The following is a 22,949-nucleotide window of genomic DNA, read 5'->3' on the forward strand; positions in this document are numbered from 1 at the left end:
CTACCCCAGCTGGGAGGGAGGAGACAAAATGCCCATCCTCAGCACTGTGTTGGAGAAAGTGCCCAGCCTCCCCTATCTCTCTTGGTCCAGCAAGTCCCCAGATTCCAGCTTCACGGGGGTGGGGGAAACAATACCTGAGCAGATGAAAAAGGCCAGGCTCCCTGTGGGTTAGATGGGGAGGCCAGCCCTCCCTGTGCCGGCCCTCCCCGTGGGTTAGATGGGGAGGTCGGTGGACCACGTGGGCATTTTGCCCACAGCCACGGCGCCACGGCCAAATGCCCAGCATTGCTCCCACCCACAATGCACCCTGATCCAGCCAAGTGCCCACATAGGGTCCCACACACTTGTCCTGTCTTCACGGCGGGTCCAGGTTATAACACCCAGGTGCAGATGCAGAAATAGTTCTGGAACTTTGGGGCCGGCCCTGAAGTCATCATCTAGACGCACCAGGTCTCTTTGTCTCATGTATATTTGGATGAACACATACTTTTTTTTTTGAGACAGAGTCTCGCTCTGCCGCCCAGGCTGGAGTGCAGTGGTGCTCTCTCGGCTCATGGCAACCTCCGCCTCCAGGATTCAAGCGATTCTCCGGCCTCAGCCTCTGTGTAGCTGGGATTAAAGACTCGCACCACCACGCCCGGCTAATTTTCGTATTTTTAGTAGAGACAGGGTTTCACCACGTTAGTCAGGCTGCTCTCGAACTCCTGACCTCGTGATCCACCTGCCTCAGCCTCCCAAAGTGCTGGGATTACAGGCGTGAGCCACTGCGCCCGGCCCACACACATACTCTTATACCAGGACTCGGGTCTCCCAATGAGGGCATCTGGTCCTCATGGAACAGAACAGGTCTCAGTTCTCCCCTCCTGCCCCCCACCCTCCCCCACCATCTCTTCCCTATCTTGAAGCCCTGCCACCCTCTGCTTAGCCTATAGGCCCCCATCCAAAGGTAAAAGAGCTGGGCCATGAGCAAGCACCCATCCTTCAAAACTCTCCTCGTGCCTCCTCCTCCTCCAGGCCGTCCACTTGGATATGTATGGTTGGGAGGTGCTCAACCCTGTCTTCTACCCCTCAGAGGCATCCCTCTCAGCTGGGAGGGTCCAGGAGGTTACAACCAACAATTGGCAGCAATTCCCATTTCTGGAGCACACACTATGTGCCAGGCACCACGCTGAGCCTAAGCACAGCCCAGGAGATAGACACTGGTTTTGCCTATTTTACAGGCCAGGAGAATCCTGTGCTTTAGGTCGCAAGATTAGAAGATGCGGAGCTGGAGCTTGAAGCGGTTGCTGTCTGACCACAAAACCTAGCCCTTGACCTCTGCTCCCGCAGCCTCCGTCTGGAAGGTCTTGAGGCTACACAAGACATTCCGGGCCCTAGGGAGACTGGAGCACCCCATTCCCTGCAGAGTCCTCTGCGCCGAGCTCAGCCCAACATCCAAACATCTCAGGACGCCCCCGCTTATCTCATGAGCTACCCCATCCCAGCCCACACCTGGGCACACCTCCCACCCCAGCAGTGGGCATGAATCGGCAGGGCCAGGGCCGGAGAGAAAATGCCAAGTGCCATGGAAACAGGGCACCAGGCTGGAGCCGGGACAGAGAGCGATAGCTTCACAGGGACAAAGCGGTGGCCAGAGTGACCCAGAGAGAAAGCTGGGGGAAGGGGGCATCAGGGAGGCCCCAGCCATCCCCCTCCCACGGAAAGAGTGTGTGGGGAGCTATTCAGACACAAAAATACAGGAACATTCACTGCTTGTGTGGCTAGGAATATGGGCGGAGGTCGCTGCGTGTCTCACAGCGGGTGTATCCGTGTGTGCGCCCATGTATGTCTTTGTGTGTGTCAGCAAACGTCGGCATGTTTGCGTGTGTATCCCTGTGGCAAGGAGGGGTAAGCACGCATTGGTGCCTGTCTCCGTGTGTGTGTGAAATACCTTTGAAAAGGTATTTGTGTACACACCTGGGTGAGCCAACTGCATTGTGTCTCTGTGTGAAGATGTGAATCCATCCATCCATCTGTCCGTCCTAGGGTCCATGCAAGCTTGTGTGAGGATGAACACACATTTGCATCTGCCTATATCCAAGCGTGTGCTGAGGGCTTCATGAGTCTGGGAGGTGTCACGGTCTCCATGTGCCTATATCGCTGTGTCGTCTTGAGGGGTTTGTATTTATGTGTGCACTGGGGGTGGTTGTGAACACAAATCCACGGTCTCCTGTGTTCATACACGCGTTAAAGAGGCACTGCTGTGTCTCTAAGCCTATGCCGATACACATGTCCCGTTTCAAGGGGTGCATGTGTGTTAATGTTTGTGTGTGTGACAGTGTGGACACAAGTCCCCAGTTTCCTGCATCTGTAGGCCTGTAGGTTTGTCGGCGGCCGTGTGTCTGGACATCGGTGTGAACAGGACGCTTATGTCCCCATCTTGGCGGTGATGGTGGTGTACGTGAGTCCACAGCCTGGTTGTGTCTCTATTTCTTGGTGGGGTCAGGGTGGGGAGGGGGGTCCATCCATTCACTATCCCCACTCCTCCCTCCGCCTGAGACTCAGGCCTGTGGCTGCGATGGACTCCAGCAACTCCAGCAACTGCCCCGCCCGGCCGCCCTGGATTTCTATGCTTTTTCTAGAAGGAGATTTTCCCCCGCCCTTCCCCCTCGCCCACAGCACCTTTCCCCGCCAGGGCCCCGCTGCTCCAAGCTCATTCCTGCTCAATCATTTATTGACTTTAAAATCGAAGCCAATTCTGGTTTGAAAAAAAGAAAAGGGAGAGAGAGAGGGAATGGGAAAGAGAGAGGCAGGCCAGAGAGACAGAGAGAGTCCGAGACGCCAATGGAGCGGGGAGCAGAGATGGGGCCAAAACTGGAGTCAGAGACAGAGACACAGACAGTCAGAGATATACAAAAGGACAGAGATGGAGAAAGAGAGATGGAAAAGGGCAGAGTATGCCAGAGACCGAGAAAAACAGACCGAGAAAAAGACAGCAAACGAAAGAGGTTGTCAGAAAAACAGAGACCAGCAGGGCAAACTATGGAAGCAGAAAGATTTGTGAAAACAAGAGATGCGGTTGTCAGGGAGGGGCAGGCCAGACTCCACTGACCAGCCGGCAGCAGCCACCCGCCCAGAGCTGAAGGGTTTCCCTGCCCACCATGCAGGGCTGGCAGCCTGGCGACACTGTGCCCACTCCCCTCTCCAGCCATCCTGGCACACTGGAGCTGCTGTAACCTGGGCCTACAGTCACACAGAGCCAGGCACCGGCCATCGCCGTGGGTCTAGTGGCCGCCCCAGCCCCTTCCTAGCCGTGTCACTGGCGTTATCTGCGGGCATTTTCTCTCCCAGCGTGCTGTGAAATCTGAGGGGCGGGTGTCTCACCCAAGCCACGGGGGAGCAGGCTCAGATGTCTGGCGTGCTTGGCATGGGAGCCAGGCTGGCAGCCTGGTGGGCAAGGGGCTGCTCGAGCGTGGGGTCTTGGTCCTGCTAGGCCCCAAATGTCGGCCACACAGCCCAGCCAAGCATAGCACCAAAGACAGCCACGGCTCAGACACCGTTGGGTAGGCAGTTGTCGTGAGGGGCGTCCAACATGGCGTGGCTGTGGAACTGGGGGTGCAGATGTGGGGTTCCCCACAGTGCTCAGCATGCTTGGTGGCACCTGCGTGCACACTGCGATATGTATGCATGCCCGTGCGCCCTCACCCACATGTACTTGGGCCCACTTTCTACAGGAAAACCCACTCCCTGGGCCGTACACTCGGCCATGCCACGCAGGCCTGCCCATGGCCAGCCCACAGGGCCACACACAGCCTCTAGATTGATTCACACACGCATACACTTGCACCTGTGCATACAGGAGCATGGTGTGGACACAGCTGACACACACCGTGACAGACCCCTTGCCCCTTGACACCACTGCATGTTCCCGGCAGGACCCAGATGAAGTACCAACCATACCCATGTGGACTGCCACTGTAAGCTGTGGACACACTTGGCACATGGCTGACAGGGATCAGGCTGGGCAGAGGCGACAATTAGGACCTGAACTAGAGAACCCCCACATGCAGGCCTGGCTGGCACGCCGGGCTAAGCAGCCCCCAGATGTCCCCTCTGCGGACACTGTTACCAGCTGTGGCCTGGCCCTGCAGGCAATGCTGTCAGGGCCACTGTGGGATACTGGGCAGCTCCTGTGCCCTTTTAGAGCCTCAGTCCACAGCCCGGGGACAGTGGGGTGGCCCGACAGGCATCCTCGCAGCTTTTGCCGCCGCCGTATGCCGCGCAGGGAACTTCGCTGGAGGCGGGACGGGCTCTAGCAACGCGCCAAGGTCGGCGCTGTTGTGCCCGAGGCTGACCCGACGGTGTGGCCGTAGCACGGTCCGCTGTGTCCGCGGCTGCCTCCCGCCCCTCCCGCCTCCAGGCAACAGGACGGGATTCCCCAGGCCTGCCGAGTCCATTCCGCAGCAGCCCGGGTCGCTGGGGCCAAAAAGTTTGAGCCGAGGAAAGTTTGGGGGTGGGGGGTGCTGAGGCTGCAACGTCCAGGGTCGGAGAGGCGCGGCCACTGCTGGCAGCGCGCCCGCCCCTCTCTCCCCTCCCCTGCCCCTCCGAAATTTGGGAGCCCCGCCATTTTCTTAGCCCCGCTCCCATGTGAGGCCTGAACAAAGACTTTGGGGAGACGCCCGGGCCGCTCGGCCCGCCCCAGGCACCCCAACCGCACGCAAGGGCCGCCGCCACGCACGCCGGTCACTGCCACCCTCGGGAACCGCTGCGCCAGCCCCGGAAGCGCCGCGGGACCCAGTGTCCCCTCTGCGCCCTCGGGACCACCTTCTTGCCACTCTGTCACCCCCGAAAACACTGCCAGCAGTCACGCTGCTGGGTGAGCGCTACAGTAGCCCACAGGTCGGCCGGAGTCCCGCTGCCCCTCACACTCCAGTCCAGTGCACACACACACACACACACGCACGCACACGCACTCCCGCCTGCGCTCCAGGGGCAGCGCCACGACGCAGCTGGCCACCCCCGGAGCCCCCAAGAGGAGTCCGCCTGGTGGCCAGGGTCGCACGCGCACGGCGACGCCCGCACGCGTGCCCAGGCTCCCCGCGGCACAGCCTGCACCCCTCGGCTGCCCGCGGGCTCTCGGCCCCCCCCTCCCCGGCCGCCGCGCGCCCCCTCCGCCCGCCCGCGCCGCCGGCCGGCCTCCCGCGCCCGCTCCCCTCCCCCGGTCGCGCGGGGGCGGCGGCCGGTACCTGGGTGAGGCAGTACGGGGAGTACATAGCTGGGCGCCCGGGCGGGAGCGCGGCGGCCGGCCGCGGCGAGGGGAGGCCCGGCAGGCGGCGGCCGCGCTCGGGCTCGGGCTCCGGCTCGGCTCCTCCGGCCTCCGCCGCGCTGCGCCCGCCCGGCCCGCGGCCCCGCGCTCGGCCCGGCGCCGCTCCGCGCTCGCCGCTCGCAGGCTCGGCCCCGCCGGCTCCGGGGCCGCCGCTGCCGCCGCCGCCGCCGCGCTCGCCGCTGCCTCTCGCGTCCGCCGCCGCCGCCGCTGCCGCCGCGCGTCTACTCCATGCCGCCGCCGCTCGGCCGGTCACCCTCGCCCGCCGCCGCCGCCGCAGCCGCCGCGCTGTGAAAGTGAAAGTTTAGACAAAGTTTGGAAGCGGCGCACTCCGGGGAGAGGGAGCGGGCGGGCGGCGCGGGCGGGAGGAGGGGCGCGGGGAGGGGCGGGCAGGGCGGGGGAGCGGCGGCCGGCGCACACACACACGCACACACATGCACACACACGAGAACACACGCACACGCGCGCGCGGGGGCGCACACCGACGCGGCCGCCCCGACACGTGCTGGCCCGCGTTCCAGCGCAGACACACGCTGACACGCAGCGGGACTCGGACCCCGCCACACATGTCACGTCCAGAACGCCTGGCCACACGTTCCGCGTTCGAACAACAAAGCACACTCGGACACCAATGCACACAAGGCACGGACACACAACCCCTACACACAGGCACTAACACACACCCCAGTCTGGGAAAACACCCACGACTCACTCATTGACATGCACTGTGCCACCATGGTACCCAGGCACACAACAAGGAACCGCGTGTAGACATACACCAACACAGGCGTCACATAGTCACACACTGATATATACGAAGACACACCGGTGCATGACACATAGAGAGGCACACTGATGCACACACACTGACGCATGTTCCTGCAGAACACAGACACTTGCAGGATCACACAGCCACATGCTGACACCTTCCAGACACACAATTCCTACACGCACACACACACACAACACACATCACCGTGCCAGAACACATTGGCAGTTGTGGCAATACACCCGGATGTACAGAATGACACTGATGATTGGGAGGCCGAGGCCGGTGGATCTCTTGAGCTCAGGAGTTCAAGACCAGCCTGGGCAACATGACGAAACCACCTCACTACCAAAAATACAAAAATTAGCTGTGTGTGGTACTGGATGCCGGTGGTCCCAGCTACTTAGGAGGCTGAAGTGGGAGGATCCCTTGAGCCTGGGAAGGTCAAGGCTACAGCGAGTCGTGATCATGCCACTGCACTCCAGCCTGAGTGACAGAGCAAGACCCTGTCTCAAAAAAAAAAAAAAAAAAAAAACCCTAAATAAATAATGACTCTAATGAAGGGAAAATACATAATGTCACATAAATATACACCAAACACCTGGAAGTGAAGGCAAAGGACCCTGATACAAAGAGATACAAAGTGTCACAGATACAAAGCAACATTGGCTGTCACAACACAACACACAGGCCAGGCACCATGGCTCATGTCTGTAATCCCAGCACTTTGGGAGGCCAAAGTGGGCGGATCACAAGGTCAGGAGTTCAAGATCAGCCTGGCCAACATAGTAAAACCTTGTCTCTACTAAAAATACAAAAAATTAGCTGGGCATGGTAGCAGGCACCTGTAATCCCAACTACTCAGGAGGCTGAGGCAGGAGAACCACTTGAACCCGGAAGGCGGAAATACAGTGAGCCGAGATCAAGCCACTGCACTCCAGCCCCAGCAACAGTGTGAGACTCCATCTCAAAAAAAAAAAAAAAAGAAAATTTAAAAAGTCCGGACACGGTGTCTCACACCTGTAATTCCAGCACTTTGGGAGGCCGAAGTGGGTAGATCAGAAAGTCAGGAGTTCAAGACCAGCCTGGCCAACATAGTGAAACCTCATCTCTACTAAAAATACAAAAATTAGGCGGGGCATGGTGGCTCAAGCCTGTAATCCCAGAACTTTGGGAGGCCGAGGAGGGTGGATCATGAGTCAGGAAATCGAGACCATCCTGTCTAACAAGGTGAAACCACATCTCTTACTAAAATACAAAAAACTAGCTGGGCGTGGTGGCGCATGCTGTAGTCCCAGCTACTCGGGCGGCTGAGGCAGGGGAATCACTTGAACCCAGGAGACAGAGGTTGCAGTGAGCCGAGATTGCGCCACTGCACTCCAGCCTGGTGACAGAGCAAGACTCTATCTCTAATTCCAGCTACTCGGGAGGCCGAGGCAGGAGATCGCTTGAACCCAGGAGGCAGAGGTTGCAGTGAGCCGAGATCATGCCACTGCACTCCAGCCTAGGTGACAGAGCAAGACTCCGTCTCAAAAAAACACAACACATAGACACACACACACACCACACTGGGTTGTTCAGATATACCCACAGGCCTTGGACATACTGACCAACTGTCCTGATGCCCAGGCAGCTGACAATCCCCCTCGGAGAATAATCCCGCCATGCACACAGGGTTCACACACACACCCACATCCCTCACATACCCCCACACACACTTGTAATGTGGCCCTGATCACTCACTGAGGCGAATATAGCAGAAGACCCACAGCTCAGCTGTCAGGGACAGAACTGGGCATGAGGGCCTCCGTACGTGTACACACACACTTGGGTGAGGTTCCAGCCCCTCTTCAGGCCCCTGACTCCTCATTTTCGGAACATGAAGGACTTGTGGGGAGAAGTAGTGCTGGGGACCCTGGAGCAAGGGGAGGGGGAGCCCTCGGGTAACCCCCAGGGTGGGTGGGGAGGTGGTGCTGACAGCCCCCAGGCAGCTCCTGCTGAGACAAAACACCCGCCTGCTGCCAGGTGCAACCAGCACCTTCTTGCTCTCCTGGGCCAAAAAGCTGTGGCAATTCTCAGCTATGCATTGTCTGTTAAAGGGGGTGTCAGTGCCCGGGCGGGATGTGCACGCACACAGGCTTGGCTGTGCCCACTGGGCTCTTGCAAGCAGACACAACAGTGTGTATGTGCATGTGAGTATATGTGTGTAAATGTCCCAGAAACTATATGCTCCTGGTCACAATACTGTATTAGGCTGTGTGATAGGCAGTGTGTCTGTGGTGTCTAGATGGGTCTGGTGTCTTCCAGGGACACGGAAGAAATGCAGGTCAGAATACATGCAAGAGTCTGGCTGGGTGCAGTGGCTCACACCTGTAATCCCAGCACCTTGAGAGGCTAAGGCAGGCGGATCACCTGAGGTCGGGAGTTCAAGACCAGCGTGACCAACATGGTGAAACCCCATCTCTACTAAAAATACAAAAATTAACCAAGCATGGTAACAGGTGCCTGTAATCCCAGCTAATCGAGAGGCTGAGACAGATTTGCTTGAACCCAGGAGGTGGAGGCTGCGGTGAGCTGAGATTGAACCACTGCACTCCAGACTGGGCGACAGAGCGAGACTCCATCTCAAAAAAAAAGAAAGAAAAAGAAAACAAACACCATACCCTCGGGGCTGACATCCCAGTGAGTGTCAGGTATAGAGGTCAGGTGATGAGGGTCTGGGTCTGATGGAAAGTGTCAGTGACAGGGTGCCTGGGTGACCATGGGTGTCAATCCCGAGGGTTATTAGAAAGTGTCAGTGTAGGCTGGATGCGGTGGCTTATGCCTGTAATCCCAGCATTTTGGGAGGCTGAGGTGGGCAGATAGCTTGAGGTCAGGAGTTCGAGGCCAGCCTGGGCAACAAGATGAGAGCCCATCTTTACTAAAAGTACAAAAAAAAAAAAAAAAAAGCCAGGCCTGATGGTGCATGCCTGTGGTCTTAGCTACTCCAAAGGCTGAAGTGGGAAGATGGCTTGAGCCCAGGGGGCGAAGGTTGCAGTGAGCCATGATCACGCCACTGCAATCCAACCTGGGCAACAGAGTGCATTGTCAATGTATATGGGTCTCCCTGTGTGTGCATGTGTCCTGGAGTGAGTGTGATCACGTGGGTGAGTGTGCAAGGGTCCCAGTGGGTCTCGGACCTGCTTACAAAAGACCAGTGGTCACATCCATGTTTGTGAGCAGGGTCTGTAGGCTAGAAAATATCAATGGGTGTCACTAAGTGTGTGTTTTGCTATGTAGGTGTAGAGCAGTGATGAGGATCTGTGTGTGCCAGGGTGTGTATACAGGTGATCGGGGGTGGTAGGGATCGGGGCTGTCGGGGGGGGCTCTGTGTGTCAAGAATGTGAGCCTGTGTGTGTCAGACCATTCCAGAGAGTGTATGTGTGTGTGGCCATGCCTGTGTGTGTGTATGTGTAGCCATCTGTGTGTGTGTGTGAGAGAGAAAGAGAGGCCATGTCAATGTGTGTGTCTGTGGATGAGGGAGGAGGTCTCTGTGTGTCCAGATATGTGTGTCTATGTGTGTCAGGTCATCTCAGTGTGTGTGGGTGTCAGGTCGTGTGTGTGTGTGTCTGTGAGGCTATGTTAGTGTATGTGACTAGGGGTGTGTGTGTGTGTGTCAGGCCACATAAGTGTGTGTGTCAAGGAAGGAGGAGTCCCTGTGAACCTGTGTCAGACGTGAGTGTGTCAGGCCATGTCAGTGCGTGTGATTAGGTGTGTGTGTTCATGTGTCAGGGAGGGGCGGTGTCTTGTGTGTCTGCATCAGACCATGTCAATGTGTATGTGTGTGTGTGTGTGTGTGTGTGTGTATCAGGCCATGTCAAATCATGTAACTATGTGTGGGGGTGTGTGGGTCTCAGGCTGTATCAATGTGTCTGTGTGAGGCCATAGCAGTGTGTGTAACTAGGAGTGTGTGTGTGTGTGTGTATCAGTGAGGGGGTCTATGTAAACCTGTGTGAGAGATGTGAGTCTGTGTGCGTCAGGCCATGTCTGTCAGGCCACGTCAGTGTGTGTGACTGTTGTGTGTGTATGTTGGTGTCAGGGAGGGGTCTCTGTGTGTCCTGATATGTTTGTCTGGGTTGGGCCATGTCAGTCTGTGTCTGACCAGCTGTGTGTACGTGTGTGTGTGTGTGTGTGTGTATCAGGCCATGTCAAATCATGTAACTATGTGTGGGGGTGTGTGGGTCTCAGGCTGTATCAATGTGTCTGCGTGAGGCCATAGCAGTGTGTGTAACTAGGAGTGTGTGTGTGTGTGTGTGTGTGTGTCAGTGAGGGGGTCTATGTAAACCTGTGTGAGAGATGTGAGTCTGTGTGCATCAGGCCATGTCAGGCCACGTCAGTGTGTGTGACTGTTGTGTGTGTATGTTGGTGTCAGGGAGGGGTCTCTGTGTGTCCTGATATGTGTGTCTGGGTTGGGCCATGTCAGTCTGTGTCTGACCAGCTGTGTGTACGTGTGTGTGTGTGTGTGTGTGTGTGTGTGTGTGTATCAGGGATTGCATCCCTGTGTGCCTGAGGGTGTGTCTGGGTAGGTGTGTGTCTGTCATTCTGTGCTTGGGGCATCGGACCCCAGGATCCCACGGGTCTGAGTCTCCCCACCGCGCCTGAGGCCGCCACGCCACGGAGGGAGGGCCGTTGAGGAGGGAATCGATACGTCCTTAAAAATTCAAGGGTTTCTCGTAAACAGAAACTTTTAACACCGTTTAAAGTTTCAGACTGCTGCTGCGGCTGCCTCCACAGCATCGCTGCCCCAGAAAGGGGAGGGGGCTCCGAGGGGCAGACGGGGAGGGGTTGGAAGCGGAGCGGGGCCACAGAGGGGAAGGGGCGGGGCCCCAAAGGGGGGCTGGAAGCGGTAGGGGCTAGGGGAAGGGCCAGAAAGGGATTTGGGGATCGAGGGGGCTGGGGCCCTGAATAGATGGTTCTCAGAATGGGGGTCAAGGGGTAGGGAGAGGAGGGGAGCTGGAAGAGGCAGGGGGATGAATGGAAAAGGGTCTGGGGCCTTTGAGGGGCCCTAGAAAGGCTGGGATGTCTGGGAGAAGGAGCTGGGGACACCTGGGCTTTGGAGGAGTGATGGGGGATGGAGGTGCGGCAGGGGCTTGGATGGCTATGGAAAAGAGCAGAGGCAATGTCTGGGGGGTCTGGGGCCCTGGGTGAAGGGGACAGCAGCGCAGTGTGGGTCTGTGGGGGCATGGAGGGGGAAGCTGTGGGAAAGGGCTTGGGGAGGGGTAAACTAGTGGAGGGTTTCAGGGGGTGTGAGACCCTTCATGGAGCTGGGGGCTTGGGGGATCTTGAGAGCCAGGCCGACCCTGTCCACCCCTCTCCAAATGGCTGTGAAGGGGCACAAGGCTCAGAAACCGCCAAATCCGGCTGTCCTACCCCACCTGCCAGCCTGTGCTCCAGCAGGGACCACTAGCCCCAGGCCCCAGGCCCCTGGGCTGATGCTCCCTCATGGCCTTCCTGGCCCAGATGTAGGCTCTGCCCAAACCATCAACCCAGCCCTACTTCACACACCATGCCTATCCTCATCCACACACACACAACACGCAGCCTCATCCACACACACACAACACCCAGGCTTCATCCACACACACAACACCCAGCCTCATCCACACACACACAACACCCAGTCTCATCCACACACACACAACACCCAGCCTTAATCCACACACACACAACACGCAGCCTCATCCACACACACACCACGCAGCCTCATCCACACACACAACACGCAGCCTCATCCACACACACACAACACCCAGCCTTCATCCACACACACAACACCCAGCCTTCATCCACACACACAACACCCAGCCTCATCCACACACACAACACCCAGCCTTCATCCACACACACAACACCCAGCCTTAATCCACACACACACAACACGCAGCCTCATCCACACACACACCACGCAGCCTCATCCACACACACAACACCCAGCCTCATCCACACACACACAACACCCAGCCTCATCCACACACACAACACCCAGCCTCATCCACACACACACAACACCCAGCCTCATCCACACACACAACACCCAGCCTTAATCCACACACACACAACACGCAGCCTCATCCACACACACAACACGCAGCGTCATCCACACACACAACACGCAGCCTCATCCACACACACAACACGCAGCCTCATCCACACACACACAACACCGAACCTCATCCACACACACAACACGCAGCCTCATCCACACACACACAACACCCAGCCTCATCCACACACACACAACACCCAGCCTTAATCCACACACACACAACACGCAGCCTCATCCACACACACACCACGCAGCCTCATCCACACACACAACACCCAGCCTCATCCACACACTCACAACACCCAGCCTCATCCACACACACAACACCCAGCCTCATCCACACACACACAACACCCAGCCTCATCCACACACACAACACCCAGCCTTCATCCACACACACACAACACGCAGCCTCATCCACACACACAACACGCAGCGTCATCCACACACACAACACGCAGCCTCATCCACACACACAACACGCAGCCTCATCCACACACACACAACACCGAACCTCATCCACACACACAACACGCAGCCTCATCCACACACACAACACCCAGTCTCATCCACACACACAACACCCAGCGTCATCCGCACACACACAACACGCAGCCTCATCCACACACACAACGCCCAGCCTCATCCACACACACAACACGCAGCCTCATCTACACACACACAACACCCAGCCTCATCCACACACACAACACGCAGCCTCATCCACACACACAACACGCAGCCTCAGCCACACACACACAACACCCAGCCTCATCCACACACAAACACGCAGCCTCATCCACACACACACAACACCCAGCCTTCATCCACACACACAACACCCAGCCTTCATCCACACACACAACACCCAGCCTTCATCCACACACACACAACACCCAGGCTCATCCACACACACACAACACCCAGCCTTCATCCACACACACAACACCCAGCCTCATCCACACACACAACACGCAGCCTCATCCACACACACACAACACCCAACCTCATCCACACACAAACACGCAGCCTCATCCACACACACACAACACCCAGCCTTCATCCACACACACATCTCTCCATTTTTACACACACCACACACCCTTTATTCACACCCACATAATACTCATCCTTCATTCACACACACACAAACTTATCCTTCCAGTCACACACACGGGACACCAACCTTCCACAGGTGCACACACACAAACATCCTTCACACACACAGTCACAGAATCTCACTATCACACTCAATATCACACTACAACACCTATTTCCTTCATACACACAGCTCATCCCTCCAGTCACACACAGAAACACGCACTTACACACACACTTCCATTTGTACACACACACCCCTCCCACAGCACCCTCCCCATGCGCACCCTACACTCTGTCTTCCTTCTATTCAAACACAACTCTCACACCACATCCACGCTTACACAGACAAACTTATTCTCACACTCACACATCTACATCCACAGAGTTCTCCCCCCACACTCAGCACCCCTCCTCTACACTGACAGCACCCTCCTACACGCACAGCCTCACTTTGCTCCCCTCCACAACTGCAAATGGGAAGAATTTGTGGGAAGACAGAGGAACTGCTGGGGAGGCAGCACTGTCCCTCCCTCTCCCCAACTCCCCACTCTGTCCCCGGATCCCAAGTATTAGGGTACACCTGGCCTTCAAGAAATCTCACGGGAGGAGGGCGCTGCCAGGGGCTGGGCACAGCTGGCATGCCACAGCTGGAATCCCCCACATCCCTCCCTGCCAGGCTGCCCACCTGGCTGTGGCTGGCAGCAGGTGTGTTCTTACCATGCAGGTGTGTGGGGTGGGGAGCAGGAGCCAGGCCCATGGCACTACCCGGCCAGGATGCTGGGGGCAGTGTGGGTGGGGGTGGGGGCAGGCTGAAACATCTGGGCTCTGGCAGCCACATTCCGGGGCACAGAAGGTGGGGCTGGGCAATGCGAGGCTCCAGGGCTGCTTGGCAACGGAGCAGGGCTCTTGGGCGAGGTGGGCAAACATCTGGCACATAGCATAGGCAGGGAGCCAGCCCATGGGTGCTGCCGGGCTGGGAGGAAAGGGTGCTCTAGGCACCTCGGTAGGACCTGGATCCCCACTCCCACCAAGAGGACCTGACGCCCCTGTGCCTAGCGGGGTAGGCACGATCTGTGTCCCAGGCCTGGAGTCCTAGCCTTGAGCTCACTGTCCCCCTCCCAGGGTGATCTAGGAGCCCCTATTAGAGACTCAGTCTGGGGAGTTACAGGTCATTGCTCTTAGGGCACATCTTGAGGGACACCCACAACCACACCACACACGTGGATGCAGACACCAGACTCACTATCACACTCACGGCACCCAAACATACACAGTCACACTCAGACACACAGAAATACAGACCCTTCTCCTTCCCCGTTGCCTCCTCCCCTTTCCTCTCCTCTTCCCTTCTCCTCTGTTCCCACAGATAAAATCCAGAATGACACACAGACACAGGGTCACCCAGATGCCATCACACACCCTTCTAGAATATCACACAGACATACAAACACACACACACACACCAAAAATCCCACACAGGCCTTCCCAGAGCCACCTACAGAGTGATAGCCAGGTCACGTGCACAAAGACCCTCACCATCACATAGACCCCCATAGAGACCCAGCTAATACACCAAGTTTCAAAGACACACACAGACACACACAGTTACATGGACTCCCAGAATTTCATGCTGAGCCCAGTTACACAGGTACACACAGGCCACACAATGTCACACAGGTTCAGAACAATCTCACACAGGACTGCATGGACCGAATGGGTCACACACATAGATATTCACAAAATCATCCACAGATGCAGCATACAAAAAGTCACTCAAAGGCCAGGTACGGTGGCTCCTGTAATCCCAGCACTTTGGGAGGCCAAGGCAGGCAGATTACCTGAGGTCGGGAGTTCAAGACCAACCTGACCAACATGGAGAAACTCCAACTCTACTAAAAATACAAAATTAGCCAGGCCTGGTGGTGCATGCCTGTAATCCCAGCTACTCAGGAGGCTGAGGCAGGAGAATCGCTTGAACCCGGGAGATGGAGGTTGCAGTGAGCTGAGATGGCACCATTGCACTCCAGCCTGGGCAACGAGAGCAAAATTCCGTCAAAAAAAAAAAAAAAGAAAGAGAAAAAGTCACCTGAAGGCCTACAATCCCAGCACTTAGGGAGGCCAAGACAGATGGATCGCTTGAGCCCAGGGCTTCAAAACCAGCCTGGGCAACATAGCAAGACCCTGTCTCTACAAAAAGTTTATACATTTGCCAGGCATGGAGCCTGCATCTGTGGTCCCAGCCAATCAGGTGGGAGGGTCACATGAGCCTGGGAGACTGAGGCTGCAGTGAGCACTCCAGCCTGGGCAACAGAGTGAGATCCTATCTCAAAAAAAGAAACAGGCCAGGCAAGGTGGCTCACACCTGTAATTCCAGCACTTTGGGAGGCTGAGACAGGCAGATCACCTGAGGTCAGGAGTTCGAGACCAGCCTGGCCAACAGGCAAAACCCCATTTTTTTTTGGTACTAAAAATACAAAAATTAGCAGGGCGTGGTGGTGCATGCCTGCAATCCCAGCTACTTGGGAGGCTGAGGCAGGAGAATCACTTGAACCTGGGAGGCGGAGGTTGCAGTGAGCCGAGATCATGCAACTGCACTCCAGCCTGGGCAACAGAATGAGATTCTGTCATGAAAAAAAAAAAAGAAAGAAACAAAAAGTCACACAAAGATATCTAGATCATGCACACACACAGGAAAACACAGACACACGCTCACGCTTGCCCAGCAGCACAGCCCGGCCAGGGCCTCCTGTGGCCGTTGCTCATCTGGAGGCTCATCTGGAGACGAAAGGGAAGGAGTTGGGGAAACGTTTCATTTGCAGCCGGCCAGCCGGAGACCCACCCGCCCTGGAAACCTGGCCCTGACTCCTGAATGGAGCCTCTGTGTGCTGCCGCTGGGGCCGCCAGCAACGCTCAGCCGTCCCAGGGCGTGGGTATCAGAGGAGGTGAGTCGGCCACACTGAGTTCCTGGCCAAGCCACGTATGCTGGGAACCTGGGGCCTTCGGGGCCACCCAGCCAGAAGCCAGAGTCCCCTAGACCAGAGAAGCACATCTCACCCCACCCCCTCCTGATCCCAGCTGTGTCTAGAGGCCACTCCTCCAAACCCAGCCTATGGAGGGGAAGATGGAGGGACGGGTTCTGTGCCCCAGCTGGCGTTGGATCTCCAGGTGTCCCTGTCTCAGGCCGGCGTGCAGCCCCTGGCTAGGCAGCTGCCAATCCCATGCCAGGAGGCCCCTCGCTCCAGCACCTGGCTCCCTGTGCAGCATGGAAGTGGGGATAGGACAGTCGAAGATCCCTCTGGTTCAGATCATCAAACACAACCACTGTCACACCTTCAAACACACAAAGATCCACACAGTCACTGCCACAATGTCACCTGCACAGCAACACCATCACACCCTTGGCCACTCTGTCCCTTGAAGAAATATGATCACCCCCTTGATAATTTGGGTGACACCTTCAGTGGCATAGTCTTACACATTGTCACAGTCACCCCAACACTCTGACCCTCACACCCCATCAGCGCCACACTGGCCAGAAGAGGCACACTGACATACTCAGTCCACATGCCCCTGCAGCTGTGCTAGCCACGTGGCTACACGGAGTCATTGCCCCACCCGGTCACAAGGAGGAAAAGCAGTTCTGACCATTGCATCCCCAGGGTGCAGCCCGCAGCTGTCCCTTGATCAAGGTTTGAACCAATCCAGTTATTTCAATGGCATAATAACACACACTCATTGTCACGGTGTCAGAGCAGGAGCCAGTAGGTAGAGACCACTGGTGACAGTCACTCTAATAGCACACACGGTCTCCCTGTTGTAGGTGACAGGTACACATTTCACTCACACTGCCACACAACACCCACAGTCCGTGGACCAAGGAACTACAATGCAACCGTGGGTGACAGCCTCACCACAATTATAAGGACAACCTGTCACACAACAGTCACTCTCCCAGTGCCTGTCACAACATTGAGACAGCCCCTTAGCCTTCCACACAAGCAGCCAGGCGTGCTGACTCGGCCCCCACGATTGTCCCTAGGACACCCCCACCCCCGAGTCTTGGAAATAGGGACAGATACACGCCGATACCCCCGCTCCCCTCTGCAGTCAGTACAGGCAGAGCAGGGAGGGGGACTAATGGACGCGCAGCTGTTGGCAGTGGGTGCCAGCCCCCCCATCTCATGAATATTCATCAGCTGGGGCTCTCCTGAACCTGTGGGGAGTCGGAGGTCCCAGGCAGCTGGTCACCCCCTTCTGTGCCAGGAGGCCCCCAGGTGGAGGAGGGAGACTCAGCCAGGTCCCTGAAGTCAGAACCCACACCCAGTTCCACACAGAAGCACACATGTGTTTGTGAACACAGACCCCCCCAATACGCAAAAAACATTCACATAAACTCACAATCACACTCAACAACACAGCCATCCATCACAGACACACATATACCCATACACACACACCCCAGGCATGCAAACACAGGCACACACACCACATCCAAACCACAGACACCCACCACACTCACACACACACCAGACATGCAAACATAGTGCACACACAGTCACATGAACTCACAACCACACCCAAACCACAGATACCCACCCCTCCCCCACACATGCAAACATGGGGCTCAGTTACATGAACTCACAACCACACCCAAACCACAGACACCCACTACACGCGCACACACACACCCCAGACAGGCAAACATAGGGTGCACAATAACAGGACTACAAATACACGGTCACACTATCACACACAAACGACACCAGTTGCTACTCATCATCACACACAGGTGTTCAAATACACACACACTTCAAAACACATGGGCCCCCAAGTCACCCTCAAATTCCAACCACTTCTCAACTTCTCCTAAAACACTCACACAAGCACGCAAACATGGACCCACAAATTTGCACACACATATGGATAATCCCACTGACTCATGAGAACTCAGACACACAACCATCCCCACCTTCTTCTCCTTCCCCTTTCTCCCTCCCTCCCTCTCTCTCTTACACTCCGATCTCGCTCTGCCTATCGCCCCCGTTTTACAGATGGGGAAACTGAGACACTAAGCTGCTGAAGGCCACTTGAAGCGGTAAGGACCGCCCCCCGACTCTGGAAAGGCTACTGTCGGGCGCCCCCTGCCGGCCTGGCCCCTCCTTGCAAGAGCGCTCGGGGCGGCGGCGCGCTGATCGTGCACGCGCCTGACGTAACCATGGCATCCTCTTGGCACGCGCGGCCCGCGCGCGGGGAGGGCGGGGAGGGCGGGGCGGGCGCGTTGCCATGGCGCCAGCGGCCCGCGTGAATGGGGCATTGTTCGCCGCGGCGGCCTGGCCGGGCCGTCCCGGACCCACCCGGACCCACCCGGACCCACCCGGACCGACAGAGACGGGGAGACCGGGATAGGGAGAGACAGGGAAATGGGGAGAGAAGACAAGAGACAGGGAGAGACCAGAAATGAGAGAGACAGAGACGGGGAGAGAAAAAAGAGAGACAGGGAAAGAAAGACCAGAGATGGGAGGACCAGAGATGGGAGAACCAGAGACGGATTCGGAGAGATGGGAAGAGATACGGAGACCTGGTGGGGAGATACAGGGATAGGGAGAGATGAAGAGACAGTGAGAGAGCCGGAGAAAGCTGGACAGAGAGACAGGGAGATGGGAAAAGAAACAGATGAGAGAGATGGGGAGAGAGAAGAGATGGGGAGACAGGGAGATGGGGAGACAGGGAGATGGAGAGACAGGGAGATGGGAAGACAGGGAGATGGGGAGACAGAGATGGGGAGACGGGGGGATGGGGAGACGGGGGGATGGGGAGACGGGGAGATGGAGAGACGGGGAGATGGGGAGACGGGGAGATGGAGAGACGGGGAGATGGGGAGAGGGGGATAGAGAGACGGGGCATGAAGAGACGGAGATGGAGAGACAGGGAGATGGAGAGAGGGGGATGGAGAGACAAGGGGATGGAGAGACAGGGAGATGGGGAGACGGGGGATGGGGAGATGGGGAGAAGGGGAGGTGGAGACACAGGGAGATGAGGAGACAGGGAGATGGGGATGGAGAGACAGGGGGAAGGAGAGACAGGGGGATGGAGAGACAGGGAGATGGAGAGACGGGGGAAGGAGAGACAGGGGAAGGAGAGACAGGGGGATGGAGAGACGGGGGGATGGAGAGACAGGGAGATGGAGAGACAGGGAGATGGAGAGACAGGGAGATGGAGAGACGGGGGAAGGAGAGACGGGGGGATGGAGAGACAGGGGGAAGGAGAGACAGGGGCATGGAGAGACTTGGGGACTGGCCAGGGAGAGACAGAGATGGGGAAAGACAAAAATGGGGAGAGATGGAGAGATGGAGAGAGAAAAAGACAGGAGAGATGGGAGAGACAGAGACACAGGGAAAGCTGGAGAGACAGAGAGATGGGTAAAAAGATGGGAAAGACAGGATGAGAGAAGAGATGGGGGGGACAGAGAGACAGGGAGACTGGCCAGGGAGAGGCAGATAAGGAGAGACAAGAGACAGGAAGAGACAGAGATAAAGGGAGCGGGGAGGCCAAGCGTGGGGGCTCACGCCTGTAATCCCAGCACTTTGGGAGGCCAAGGCAGGTGGACTGAGGTCAGGAGATTGAGACCAGCCTGGCCAACATGGAGAAACCCTGTCTCTATTTAAAATATAGAAATTAGCTGGGTGTGGTGGTACGTGCCTGTAATTCCAGCTACTCAGGAGGCTGGGGCAGGAGAATCGCTTGAACCCAGGAGGTAGAGGCTGCAGTGAGCTGAGATCACACCACTGCACTCCAGCCTGGGTGACAGAGTGAGACTGTGTCAAAAAAAAAAAGAAAGAAAGGGGCCGGGCGCGGTGGCTCACGCCTGTAATCCCAGCACTTTGGGAAGCCGAGGCGGGTGGATCACGAGGTCAAGAGATCGAGACCATCCTGGTCAACATGGTGAAACCCCGTCTCTACTAAAAATACAAAAAATTAGCCGGGCATGGTGGCGCATGCCTGTAATCCCAGCTACTCAGGAGGCTGAGGTAGGAGAATTGCCTGAACCCAGGAGGCGGCGGTTGCGGTGAGCCCAGATCGCGCCATTGCACTCCAGCCTGGGTAACAAGAGCGAAACTCCGTCTCAAAAAAAAAAAAAAAAAGAAAGAAAGAAAAAGAAAAATGAGGAGAAAAGGAGAGAGATGGAAAAAGACATGAACGGGACAAGATTTAGGGCTGGGAAGACATGGACAAGAGGAGACGAAGTGGGAGAAATGAGACACAAAAGGGCAAAGAGACAGACGAGAGACAGACAGAGACAGAGACAGATGGGAAAAGACATGGGAGAAACACAGATAGGAGAGGCCTGAAAGCTGGAGAGAAACACACCGACAAGGAAGGACGGGTGGAGGGAGAAGCCCATGGAGAGGCAGAGCCTGGGAGCAAGATGGGAGAGGAAGGGCTGGGGTGGGAGATGGGACAGGACCAGTCAGCCAATACCCATGGAACCTCCTCGCCTGGTGTGCTGTGCCTGGCAATGGGAAAAGTCAGGGGATGGGGGTCGGGTGCAGTGGCTCACGCCTGTGATCCCAGCACTTTGGGAGGCCAAGGCGAGTGGATCATTTGAGGTCAAGAATTCAAGACTAGCCTGGCCAACATGGTGAAACCCCGTCTCTACTAAAAATACAAAAATTAGCCAAGTGTGGTGGTGGGCGCCTGTAATCTCAGCCACTTAGGAGGCTGAGGCAGGAGAATCGCTTGAGCCTGGGAGACAGAGGTTACAGTGAGCTGAGATTGTGCCACTGCACTCCAGTGTGGGCGACAGAGTGAGACACTGTCTCAAAAAAAAAAAGTCAGGGGACAGGGACCCCCAGACAAAATCAGAGGTGCTGAGAGGTGGGAGGACACCTGGCCATAGAAAGACATAGTGGCCAGGTGCAATGGCTCACACCTGTAATCCCAGCACTCTGAAAGGTCAAGGTATGTGGAATGCTTGAGGTTAGGAGTTTGAGACCAGCCTGGACAACGTGGTGAGATCTTATCTCTACCAAAAAAAATTTTTTTTTTTGAGATGGAGTTTTGCTCTTGTTGCCCAGGCTGCAGTGCAATGAGGCGATCTCAGCTCACTGCAACCTCTGCCTCTCAGGTTCAAGCAATTCTCCTCCCTCAGCCTCCAGAATAGCTGGGATTGCAGGTGAGTGCCACCACATCCAGCTAATTTTTGCATTTTTGATAGAGACCAGGTTTTGCCATGTTGGTCAGGCTGGTCTCCAACTCCTGACCTCAGGTGATCCACCTGCCTCAGCCTCCCAGAGTGTTGGGATTACAGGCATGAGCCACTGTGTCCAGCCCTATTTATTTATTTATTTATTTTTGGAATAAGGTCTTGCTCTGGCACCCAGCCTGGAGTACAGTGACACAATCATGGCTCACTGCAGCCTCGAACTCCTGGGCTCAAGTGATCCTCCCGCCTCAGCCTCCTGAGTAGCTGGGACTACAGGTGCATGCCACTATGTCCAGCTAACTTAAAAAAATTTTTCGTAGACAGGGTTTTGCTATGTTGCCGAAGCTGGTCTCCATCTCCTAGGCTCAAACTATCCTCCCACCTCAGCCTCCCAAAGTGCTGGAACATTGCTTCTTTTTCTTTTTTTGACAAGAGTCTCGCTCTGTTACCCAGACTGGAGTGCAATGGCACAATCTCAGCACACTGCAACCTCTGCCTCCCGGGTTCAAGCGATTCTCCTGACTCAGCCTCCTGAGTAGCTGGGATTATAGGCACATGCCACAACATACGGCTAATTTTTGTTTTATTTTGTTTTGCTTTGTTTTGAGATGGAGTTTCACTCTTGTTGCCCAGGCTGGAGTGCAATGGTGTAATCCCGGCTCACTGCAACCTCTGTCTCCCGGGTTCAAGTAATTCTCCTGCCTCAGCCTCCCGAGTAGCTGGAATTACAGGCATGTGCCACGACACCCAGCTAATTTTTTATTTTTAGTAGAGACGGGGTTTCTCCATGTTGGTCAGGCTGGTCTCAAACTCTGGACCTCAGGTGATCTGCCTGCCTTGGCCTCCCAAAGTGCTGGGATTAGAGGTGTGAGCCACCACGCCAAGCCAGGACACTGCTTCTGACACTCCAGGACACCCTCATCCAGTGACACCTCCCCCAGATGGTCCCAGTCATACCTATGGATACCTATAGTTGCCTAGTGACACAATCATAGATGCGACACAAGAATATGACATGGACTCATACGGGGACTTCTAGTGACATCTCCCAGTTATAGACACGACCATGTAGGTACACTGTCTCATGAGGGAGGACCTTGTCAGACATGTGAATATAGTTGTGGCCACACACCATCCATCACACAGTTTCACGCCTTTTTTTTTCTTTCTTTGTTACATAGATGAGGGTTTCCTATGTTACCCAGGCTGGTCTCAAACTCCTGGCCTCACTCTCTTAGACGTGCCAGGACAATAGGTGTGAGTCAGCATGCCTCCCAGGCTCACATTTCTTAGCAATGCTGTCATATGTGGCCACTCCCGATGCACGGTGACCCTCCCCTTCACACCTGGACACGTTTTCAGACACTCATTGTCACCCTCATGGACACACGTGCCTTCAACCCTGCGTCTGACCTACTAACTGGGGAGGTACCTTGTCCCATGGTCCCGTTCGGAACGCTGTGGGGTGCTCAGTCCAGTTCTCCACGTT

General features: G+C 56.3%; 1 protein-coding gene across 3 annotated transcripts in view; it reads right to left on the reverse strand.

Annotated features, from left to right (window-relative positions):
- Nucleotides 1–5,612, reverse strand: part of NFIX (nuclear factor I X) — a 103,505-nt gene extending 97,893 nt beyond the window's left edge. For all 3 annotated transcript variants that reach the window (XM_064381778.1, XM_021676709.2, XM_021676705.2), the window contains exon 1: nucleotides 5,226–5,612. In XM_064381778.1, the coding sequence (XP_064237848.1) occupies nucleotides 5,226–5,252 (27 nt within the window). In that variant the 5' untranslated portion in view covers nucleotides 5,253–5,612. The remainder of the gene's footprint in view (nucleotides 1–5,225) is intronic.
- Between the last annotated feature and the right edge of the window lie 17,337 nt (nucleotides 5,613–22,949).

Source organism: Aotus nancymaae, unplaced genomic scaffold, assembly GCF_030222135.1.
Source record: "Aotus nancymaae isolate 86718 unplaced genomic scaffold, 86718_ANA_hifiasm-v0.15.2.pri h1tg000028l, whole genome shotgun sequence".
In the NCBI taxonomy this organism is placed as follows: Eukaryota; Metazoa; Chordata; class Mammalia; order Primates; family Aotidae; genus Aotus; species Aotus nancymaae.